At 31.6% G+C, this 11,603-nt stretch overlaps 2 protein-coding genes across 2 annotated transcripts; one reads left to right on the forward strand and one right to left on the reverse strand.

The window, feature by feature from the left end:
• Positions 1 to 2,762: 2,762 nt before the first annotated feature.
• Positions 2,763 to 4,199, forward strand: LOC113521704 (TM2 domain-containing protein almondex). The gene is made up of 4 exons (XM_026907333.3): positions 2,763 to 3,024; positions 3,096 to 3,340; positions 3,643 to 3,764; positions 3,890 to 4,199. Exons 1-4 carry the CDS (start codon positions 2,931 to 2,933, stop codon positions 4,167 to 4,169), a joined length of 741 nt encoding a protein of 246 aa, XP_026763134.1. The 5' UTR covers positions 2,763 to 2,930; the 3' UTR covers positions 4,170 to 4,199.
• A 175-nt stretch (positions 4,200 to 4,374) lies between these two features.
• LOC113521703 (X-ray repair cross-complementing protein 6) lies at positions 4,375 to 6,563 on the reverse strand. Its single transcript, XM_026907332.3, has one exon. The coding sequence runs from the start codon at positions 6,276 to 6,278 to the stop codon at positions 4,542 to 4,544; it is 1,737 nt and encodes a 578-aa protein (XP_026763133.1). The 5' UTR covers positions 6,279 to 6,563; the 3' UTR covers positions 4,375 to 4,541.
• Between the last annotated feature and the right edge of the window lie 5,040 nt (positions 6,564 to 11,603).

Below are 11,603 nucleotides of genomic sequence, written 5' to 3' on the forward strand. Positions count from 1 at the left end.
GAAAGATAATCATATTTCAAACATCGTAAATGATAACCATACAACTCAGAGACGTACAAATCTCATTTAATGAGACGCATGTATTTATGACATATTCATATTTGAATAATAGAACCTATGTTCAGAAAAATAAAAAATAATAGTAGAAAGAGTTTAATTTGAAAAATACAAACAAAAACTTAAAATCTTTTATAAATGCACAAAGCAGCTCATTTTCAACCGACTTCAAAAAGGAGATTTTCAGTTCGGTTTTTTTTTTTTTTTTTTTTTTTTTGTTTGTTACCTTATAATTCAGGCAAATGTAAATCGATTTAGAAAATTCCTTTTTTATCTGAAAGGATATGCTTACAGATTGGTCCTAAAGAAATTTTATCAAAATCGGTTGTGTAGTTTGTGTTTTTAAATCAAAATACCTGCTTTTGTCACAATTAGTTGTTTTTTGGGTAACACAATTATTTACAGATTAAAGCCTAATCACATTCGAATTAACTTTCAGTCTTAATATTTGGTTACTTAGTACTTTTTGCTTATCTATAATAGTAATTCTTTTAAATCACATCGATATCAATTAATCGTTCCCTTAAATAAGTGTTCGACAAATGAATGAATTACGCTTTTTTTTGGGAAAATAATATGGAATAATTGGGCTAATTTCTACGTACTTAGAATGAATGTGGAAAATATATTTTTTTTTATTTTAAGGGTTTTTACCTTCTTCCGGTATAATGTTTTATCTACTTACGCTACTAATGAAAAGAGACGAATTAATGGGTATCAATAATTTATAGGCTAAGAACAAGAAATTACTTAGAAGAAATGATAAAATAAAAACTGTAAATCATATGATTGCCTCCTTTCTTTTTATGCAAATATAATTAGTAAAAATAGGACGAATGATACACCATCAGTTGCTTTTTACTAATTATATTTGCATAAGAACAAAGATTTCAGAATAGAATAGATGGAATGCATCGCCCCCGATTAGTATGCACTGTGCTCTCCGACGCTAAGCCACCGGTTGCAGGTCCAGCAGAACATCGCTCTTCGTCTGTGCTTCGGAGCAGGCAGATACGTCCGCAATGACGTTATCGACCGCGGCTTAAGGATCCCGTCGGTTGAGGAGTTCGTCGTCGGCATAGCGAGCAAAATGTTCGCCCATGCCGACGGCGGACCGCATCTCCACTTAAGGGGCTTAGCGCCGTTGCATGCGCTTCCACCGGACGGCCGTCCCACGCCTAGGGACCTCCTGCGCACGGACGAATAGCGACTGTGATAGTGCGTCCAATACGATGACACTTTCTATTAAAGTGGAGAACAGAAAGCTTTATTAAATATTAAATACATATAATAAGCAGAATAAAATGTTACAATCAACAAGATGCTTAACAACGACATCGTCATCGATAGATAAATAATTAGGTTGTATATCTACAACTCATACTCCTAACGTCCCGTCTACTTTTTATAGCTGCTGCTACTCATTCCAATGCGTGTATAATTAATTAGTAAAAAGAGGACGAAAAATATATCATCAACCATCAGTTGCTATTTTTCTCAATTCATAGCAGGTTAGTGTATATAAAATGTTTGCTATGTCAATTGTTTGTCAATGATAAATTTTACATTATATATTCGAGACAGTTAATGTTAAAAGTATGCGAGCAGGTTGTATCTGAATTTGGTAGGATTACACGACCCTATAACATTTTTTTATAGGACTGTATAACCCTACCAAATTTTTTTTCTAGACACGGTTTTTGTTTCTGTCATGATGAGCTTACTGGGCCTCTAGACAAGTGAGTCCGTAAGTTGGAATGAATCACCCGGTGTTGCTATCTCATTTTATCTCACGGACTCGCTAGCGACATCGATTCCATCGACGAATTCGCTTGCCATTTGTCTAGAGGCACTGGACTACTTTCGTCTTCACTTATAACCTCTCACTGGTGCCCTACCAGTATATACCGATAGCGCAGGCGGGGTTACCAATCAATGTCTCCTCTTATAAAATTATGAGGATAAAATATGTTACATGCAGATCCTATCCATCACTTTACAGTAAAAGGTCGTGTATAGAGAAGGAAAGTGGTGGTAATTGATTGGCATAAAATGAATGGAAATTTTTGCCAAATTTTCCTTAATATGACAAAACTTACTATTATAATGTGAAAAGTATGAAAAGTGTGAGGGTACTTATTATTATAGTGTGAAAAGTAAACATTTTCGTTAAAAAAGCTAGATGGTGTCATGATCATATAGTCTCATGGATGGTATTGCATTTAATGATAATATAATCATTAAATGATTTTTATTATAATGTTTATAATTATACTTTATATATAATTATTTATTTTTAAATTAAACTTTATTTAGTATGATTTGTCTAAAGATTATTTACTTTTTTTACAATACCTTATTGAAAAATAAAGACAAATATTATTATTCTGTAGTTTCTATATTTTACATATTTGCCAATTGCTTTATTATTATATGGCTGTGAAAAATAGAATGGAATCGTATGAATATGGAACAAAATATTTGACATATTTGAAAATCAGCGCTGCAGCACCACGTTGCAGCTTATACTGAGTGGGGACTATTTCAGCTGCTACTAAATAATTATTATTTTAATGTAAAAAAAATTGTAATTAATATTGTTGTATTGTAGCTGAGTAAATGATTTATTATTATTATTATTACATTTGGGTGAAAATAAATAATCTGCGTACATATAGTTTCTTTAATCTGTGACATAGATCTCTGATTAATCTGTGGTTATCAACTTTTTTCATTATAATTATAACAATATTTTCAAAAACTATTTACCCACTATATCCCAGTATTGCTCTAGAAATTCTTTAGAATATAATATCGAAAAATAGTATTACTATAATGTGACTAAAATACTACAAAATGATATAGAATCCACAATGCCGAGATTATTACCTTTAAGAATATCTATTAAAGATTGTTTAGTTTTAGTTATTTTGATTATTTTTAATACAATACATATTACTGACATGGGTAAGCGCCAATTTCATGCTTCAATACTCTCGTTTCGTTTATATTTATACAATAGATTTATAATCTTGCAGCAAATAATAACATGGATATTCAAAGCAAAGAGAAGAAAGTAAAAGACGACACCGCCGACAAAGGGCTCAGTTTTAACGAAATGGAAGAAGAATATCTGAAAAGTTGCCCATATTCTGATAAAGAGAATATTTCATTATGTTCTTCATTGTTATATCCCTGTATATCTTGCGATAGAAGTATAGACTGTCGATATGGAGAATTTTGCAACTACAATTGTACAGTAAAACCAAAAGTATTGTGCAGTGTAAGTGTCTATTTATTATATAAATAGTGTAATATTAATCTTATTAGATAAGCTAGGTGCTATCTCAGTTGTATTTGTCTTATGTATTTAAAATAATAATTAAAAAACAACTTATATAGATAATTTTATTTTCTATACTTTGCTCTTAAATAATTTTAACTTTTTTTTTATTTAAATTTGTCATTTTACATTTGTCACAGAAAATAATATACTCTTTCATTTTAGCTGCTAGTCTATGTTATGTCTTCTTATTTCCATAAAAAAACAAGATTATTTAATAAATATAATAAATTGTATTTCAGGGCACCAAGACATTTAATAAAACAGCCATGTGTCGTTTTTGCTATCAAACTGAGACATGGGAGCATCGTTGTGAACAAAAAGCAAATTGTAACTCTCTGGCATCTCCTCTCAATTACTACTTGTTAGTAAATATTTTTATTATTAATCAGTAATTAGCAGCTTTTCTAAATAACATAAAAATGACTTAAAAAAATGAAACCATGTGTTGATAATGAATTTGCTATAAGTGACAAATTTTTTTTCTAGAACAAATTGCACAGTATCTGATGACATCATTTGCTTAGGAAGACGAAGATTCTTGAAGAAAATTCGTTGTTCTTGGACAGCAGGAACTAGGTGGGGAACCGCCTTGCTTTTAGCACTTACACTTGGAGGCTTTGGTGCAGATAGATTTTATTTAGGCCACTGGCAAGAGGGCATCGGAAAATTATTTAGCTTTGGAGGTTTAGGAGTATGGACACTTGTTGACGCTTTATTAATTGGAATACATCACTTGGGGCCTGCAGATGGGTCATTGTATATTTAAAAATATTATAATAAAAATAATTTCCAAATAGTGAAGTATTTTTATAAGATTAATACTATCTCTCCTTTTAGTTATTATGAATTCAATTCAGACACAATACGAAATACAAATGATTGGTATTCAGGAATACAATTTTTTTCTGGAATACAGTTTTTTTATTCATCTGATTATATTGTAGTACAATGGGTATTAATTAAAAAAAAAATTAGAAAAAAGTATTTTATTGTCTTCACAACTCCAAATTAGATGGGTTTATAAATAAGTCTCCAAAAATAACTCTGTGTACTTTATCACTATGTGAAACAAATTATTCAATATTACATTTATTATACTTAATTAAAAACAATATAATTTCCAAATTACCATTTTTCATTATACAGTACAATGTTTATATACCTCTTCAACTAGCTCATTTTTCTTGACATTTTTTATATTATTTAAATTAGGAATATTTTTATACTTCAATATGTTTTTTAGTTGTGGCACTGTATATGCATTAACATTTCTTGTTTTAATCCTTTTTTGCAACAAGTCCTCATCAATGTCATTAACTTCAGTTGGTGCAGATCTTTTTAGAGCAACTGCACCAAATGGACCAAACAGTTCTTCAAACAAATCGGCATGAAGTGTTTGAAATTTTTCTTGGCTAGGTTTTGTCGTGTCTTTAAATGGCTCAACATTTTCTTCTGATAAAACTGCTGCTTCAATATTTCTGTACTGTGATTGCAGTTTGGGATTTTCAAACATATCTGCTTTATAATCAAATTTAAGATTATGCAATATATCTTGCATAGCAGATTTATGTTCAGGTAATATTTCATCATTGGAGTTTTCTGGAATAGGAAGATTCCGAATATTTTCAACAAATGGGATATGGATAACATTAAATCCTATTTCCACATTAAGACCAAGAGGATTAGAACATGGAGACAATGCCACAATATAGGGTCTAGAATTAACTCTTGTGCACAACATACATAATGCAACCATAGACATTTCTGCACAAGCTTTATATAATGCTTTAAAAACTACTGTAGACCCTTCTATAATATCTTCATTTGGATATAAAAAATAACCAGGTTTTATAAACCATTTTTCTTTACATAATAAGCTTTCAGGTTTGAATCCTAGAAGTTTTATCATTGGTGGACCAAATGGATTAGTCATATTTTTCTTTTCTTCATCTGTAAAGTTTATTTTTTCTCCACCATAGTCTTGGTAATGAATAATTTCAGATTTCAATAAGGTTTTGGTTTCTTCTTCATCTATATCCATTTGATGTGGGCTTCCTGGTGTTTGTTCTACTGCCACCTTCATGGTTTTGTTTACAGTAGTAACAACAGTATTATTATCTCTAACTAAATTGACTGATTTTGTATAAGTACTCTGTGTCAGCAACCTATATACACCCACCCCAATATCAAATCCTTCTCCTATGTGGAGTGTCAGTTGTGAAACAGCCAAGTGACGATGTGACTGTTGTTGTATTAAGTTTTCAATCCCTTTACAGTCACTTACTGGTGGAGGCAGTTTAACATCCTTTCCATTATTAGCTTCAATAAAAAAATCTTCATAAAATGGATTTACCTTATACTGTTCTTGAGAAATATTTATTATTTCTATTTGAACATTAGAACTGGCTAAATCAGCAGCTCTACTACAACAAGGTTTTTGGTCAGATTTCATAGGTGCAATGTCGAGTTTAGTTAGAATAATAATTGTTCTTGACAAGAGTTGTTTTTTACAGTTGATGAACATTTTATTACACAGCCACAAGGCATCAGACATTTTCAATTCAGTACATTTTTCCAATTTAGATGGATCCGCTATCTGAAGATTCTTAAAATCATTCACAGTAGGGACAGAAAGAGGAAATATCTCTTTTACATCTTGTGCATCAAGATTAGTTGCATTAGAATTCTTAACGCCATAGTAACAAACGCCAATAAGATTATGTTTGGATGAACGTAGATATTGTTTTACTACTCCACATGTGGCAATATGAGCCAAAGAAGTTATGTCCGAACCATTGAGGGCATTGATAAGAATTATTGTACCGGGTACACCTTTCCATTGAGGATTATCTTCAATTTCGTCTTCTGAATCCATGATTTCAATATTGTTTGAATAGAATGGTTTAAAAAATAATTTGTAATGCACTACTCGCACAAAAGAATGGATAATAAGTAAGTATACTTAATTAAATGATAGATTAAACAAAAAAAGGCGCCTAATACGCATACAAATGGATAAAGATTTTTTTTTTTTTTTTTTCTTTTCTTATGGCACGGCACAAAGTGAATCCGCCAAAAACAAAGTTTGGGAAACAGCACTTTAGGGAAGGAGTTTTGAACGAAGGAATTTAGGATAAGGATCAGAAAAGTTGAATGAATATAAGGAAAAGGACAGATATCTAAATAGAAATTACAATATATAAAGATTAAATTAGATATATAATCAAGGAAAAAGAGATAACACTTCATATAAGCTACGTAAACCGATTTGGTCAAAAATATCTTACCAATCTACACAAATTCTACTTTTTCAAATTGCACGTTTCAATGAAAATTTTTTTAGCAAAAATAAAGGATAACATTCTTAATTATATTTACTAATATATATAATATTAGAGATATATTTAAAATCTGAATTTCGTAATATTATTGATAGTGTTGAGGTTTTATTTAAGTTATTTTTTAAAATAGAATTTATTCATTTTTCTTGTTATTTCAATGTGTATTTTGTTTTATTAGAGAAACGTCACTACTTTTTAAAACATCTATTTTTGTACTAGGGAACAATATTATATATCTTTATTCAGTATCGTATATTTTTATTGTTTTATCCAATGAACCCTTCACAGATAATAAACACAATTTTTCAACACTTCCCGAAATATCTAATCAATTTCTAAAGTAGACCTTATAACAGAATTAATATTAATTATATATAATCGTAATTCCCGCATCAAAATAAAAATAAATATGAAATAAATAGCTAAAACTGATCCAGGAGTAATTTAGACTGCAGGCAGTTAAATCGCATTTGACAATATTGGTATCAGTTAAGTCGTCAGTATTATGATTTCATCATTTAACTAAACGTTGGCGTGATGTTTTCTGACCAAGTTTATACATTAAAAGCTAGTATGGAAGTTACACAAGACTGACGCCTAAGGATCGGCGGCTTATCTATGTATTTGTTAATTGTCAAAAAAAATTGAGATATAGGGTCGATTCTGAGGCGCATTTTCTCTAAACCCTTAATTTAAACCTTAATCTAGACTTTAATTTTATGTTTTCGTGAAACAAATAAAAGCAGTAAAATTACTTCAATGTATTAGAAAACTAGCTCATATTGGCTTATACAACGAAAATTATGCTTTGTTATCAAATTAAAATTGAAATTTTAGAGAGTTTAGAAAACAGCGTCTCAGTGTCGATTTCTGTATTAGAAACTCGTAATTTGTACTTTGTGCAAATTCGTTAAAAGTTTTTCACTAAGAACAAGGAATTACATGGACGAAGACGAAAAATACACCATCAGTTGCTATTTTTCTCAATTCATAGCAGGCTAGTGTATAGAAAATGTTTATTAAGTCAATTATTTGTTAACGACAAATTTTACATTACCAAAATATATATTTAACACAGCTGATCGTGTATCTTTTATCTTCTTTTTGCTAATTATATTTGCATAAGAAGAAAGTAGGCAATCAATTATGATTTACAATTTTTATTTTATCATTCCTTCTATGGAATCCCTTATTCTTAGGTTTTTCAGGCTAAATAACATTAAAAATTACGATTGCTATCTAATTGACATCATCATTTTCCTACACTTATCCCAATCATTTGGGGTTGGCGTAATATGGTTTTATCCATATTATAAAAAGATTTGGTTTTTAGTTTTATGACCGGCCACCTGCCTGACGTCAACCCTCTTTGGGATAGATTGTTAATTGACAAACAATACAAAATATAAATTATTAATAACAGTAAGTTTAGTTCCAAAATTGCCCTGCAGAGGCAGTATAATTGTAGGCGCGTTATTCACTTTTAGACTCATTAAAGTATATTAAAGATTTTGAGTTTATATAATATCAAACATCATGGCAATTTCGCTTATCATAACTCTTTATTTTTACATGGAATATTAAAGCCTATATCCAATAAAAAAAGTTTGATAATTGAAATCGTTTTCTTTTCGGCATACTTTACTTCTTTACTATTAATATACTAAATTAATTAGCGAAAAGAGTACTTATTGCATTTACAAATACTTTTTACAGAAGCCTTATAGGTGTTAAATCGTTAAAACACTGTTATCTAATATAATACTTGTAGTATTAATATAATAATACTATTTGTATTTAACAAAATTTTAAATAATTTAATACTGTTTTATTAGTATAATAATGTTTGATAATAATTTTGTGACAAAATTCATAGATTATTATGATTAAATTTATTATTATAAATATCTTTTATTAATCGCAGGTAATATCCTTAATTGATGAATAACATAGACTTTCTTTTATTTAAACATAAACAGATGTTAGACACGCTTTTGTAGTAAGATGTCTAAATATGTTTTGAACACCTATTTATTGCAAATTTAACTTTTTGTTGTGTATGTTTATTATTATTGATGGTACAGAGACAGAATTATTTTCGTCTTTTTTGTCTTACAAGTTATTTTTTTTAATGGGTGAAAATAGAATGGTAATTCCACCTGCGCTATTGGTACCTATTATATTATTATTGGTATAATATTGTTTTGATATCGGACTAAGACGTTAATCATTGTATAATTACATATATCTACCTCTAGTGCCATTCTTTAGCGCCACTTCTTTTATTTTAATTTCATAATTTGGCGAAATTACTATTTTATGGATTATCATAAACTGAATATTTCTTAGTTGAATCTATTAAAAATTTAGTTCAAGTTGGTCCTTAGAATAAAGATCTTTTCAAGAAAATGAAATTTTAAGTTTACGAAAATGACGTCTCATAATTGAAGATAGATGAAAAATATTGCATCTAAGTATGTTTTTCATAATTAAATTGTTTCGAAAGTTGTCAAATTCTTTCACAAGAATTTTTTTTATGTAACTGAGAATGGCAAACAAGCTGACGGCCCACCTGATGGAAAGTGGTAACCGTCGCCTATAGACATGAGCAGTACCATGGACATAACTGTTACACCCATGATTCCCTATTATATGATTATATTTTGTTGCATAACAAACATTTTAATTCCATAATACAACACATTTTTAATAATAATTTGTTCGAATGTATTGAAAATAATCCGTGTATCGAAATATTTTTATTTCGTTATCACTTATTAGTTACCACGTACTCAGTTATGTGTAACAGACATATAAACAATTTTACAGACTTTTGATTATAATATCTATTAGTAGGATTTAAAAATTTTCTCTACATAAATGCCGTTTTCGTTTCCTACGAATTTAATATAGAATTAACAGAGAAGTAAAATTTTTCTATAAAATAATCATCCATATCGATAACAAATACGAGTACATACTTTTACTACATTCTAAAGGGCTCCTTTATGTAAAATGAATAGTAACCTAGCGGGGTTCAAGTGATGGATGATAAGTGAGAATGAAATCAAGTCAGTCGGCAAAGACTAGGAATAAACCGTGATGATTTCTAGGAGGAACCGAGGAAAGGACGACCTGACAATATATTGCTAGCAATAAAGCCTATTATTAATAACCCACTAGGTGGGAAAGGAATTGTTATTACTGTGGTCTAAAAACCTCATTGCTAACAATACACCCTATCAGGTCGACTTCCACGCGGTTCCTAAGAAAACTTTTTGGTTTATTTCTTGTTGATTTCGTCACAATAAGCCAACTGAGAGAGAGAGAGAGAGCCAGAGGGAGACTTTGTACAAAAGTCGATTGTTTGAGTACCTCTGTCCCATTCGTGTTTCAACCATAAAGCAGTTGTGTTTGCATGGCTGTGTTTCAGTTTGTAAGGTGGGATATGGCGTGAATTTACTGGGTATGGAGGAATAACACCTGAGTCCTCAGGAATGGCCACGCATGAGGGGTATCATGAGCGAAAAAGTATAGTCTGTTATGTCCATGGTACTGCTCATGCCTATAGGCGACGGTTACCACTTTCTATCAGATGGGCCGTCAGCTTGTTTGCCATTCTAAGTTGTATTAAAAAAAAAAAAAACTGAATTAGTTTCATCCTCATCTATTATCTGACTGGTATGCCAGTGTATACCGATAGCACAAACTGGTTTGCGTCCCCTTAGCACCTTTTACCTAGGCTTTATTTAGTGGATAAAAATGGAATGAAATGCCGGTCTATGCGTAATACTCTTTTACGATAGGTTATGAGTGAAGGATAATAGAATGGTGCCTATGGTGCTGATCATAAAAATTATCCTCTATTTCCTACCGGATGAAGGTCGATATGATGGAACACATTAGTTAGTTCCCCCAATGATTCGGTGACAGGTGCTGTATTAAATCGGAAGAGCTAAAACGGAAATTTCAGCCTGACCAAACATTGATCGATATCGATAAAGAAATTTTTACAAAACATCTGAATAAGTAGACACATAGCGTACATCATCATCATCATATCAGCCTTTAACTGTCCACTGCTGAACACAAGTCTCCCCCTTGGAGAGTTTTTCCAGTAGTTGCGAAGCTTGGCAGGCGGATTGGCAACTGCAGTTAGTCTTTGGTGATGTTTTAAGAGGGACGCTGCTGCTCATTTCTCGACTATTAAGTTCCCTTAGTCGCATCTTACGATACCCACGGGAAAGGAAAGGCTAGCCTATTCTATGCCGGGACCACACGGCCAATATATACCAAATAGACATACATAGAACATGTTAAACATAATGTTTTGACCTGTGTACCCACCTACTTATACAGGAATTACCATAAAATATGATTTTACAAAAATAAAATGCTATATTTATTATTATAGTAGGTAAATATATATTAGCTATTACTATCAGATAAGTATTTTGTGATAATTATGTGCATATCTAAAATATTTTCAAAACCATTAAAATAATACTAATTGCTAGTTCAGCATAATGTGGGTGGGGGTATATGTGCCCGTATTCTGTATTTTTGTAATCCCTATTTCCATTTCCTTAGAAACTCGAATAGGCATGAGTGAAAAGGAACAAGGCTGACGTAGGGTGTAATTAGTGTGTCAGGGAGGCACTGGGCGGCCGGTGGCAGCGGCGGCGTCCGGAGGCGGCGGCGGAGCGTGCGCAGTGGGTGCGGCGCGCCGCTGCTGCGCGATCCGTCATTCGTTCGCGGGCCCACGCCGCGGCGCCACCTCGAGCTACTCGCACCGCGCTGCTGCCCGCTCCGCCGCGCCGAGTCGCGACCGACCGCGAGCTGCACGCGTAGGGCCGACC

This window comes from Galleria mellonella, unplaced genomic scaffold (genome assembly GCF_026898425.1).
Source record: "Galleria mellonella isolate WM207_F2 unplaced genomic scaffold, CSIRO_AGI_GalMel_v1 utg63, whole genome shotgun sequence".
NCBI lineage: Eukaryota > Metazoa > Arthropoda > Insecta > Lepidoptera > Pyralidae > Galleria > Galleria mellonella.

Coding starts and splice junctions, on each gene's coding strand:
- LOC113521704 (XM_026907333.3), top strand. CDS start 2,931: ATGCCGAGATTATTACCTTTAAGAATATCTATTAAAGATTGTTTAGTT. Junction 3,025..3,095: donor AATACATATTACTGACATGG/GTAAGCGCCAAT, acceptor ATAATCTTGCAG/CAAATAATAACATGGATATT. Junction 3,765..3,889: donor TCTCCTCTCAATTACTACTT/GTTAGTAAATAT, acceptor TTTTTTTTCTAG/AACAAATTGCACAGTATCTG.
- LOC113521703 (XM_026907332.3), bottom strand. CDS start 6,278: ATGGATTCAGAAGACGAAATTGAAGATAATCCTCAATGGAAAGGTGTA.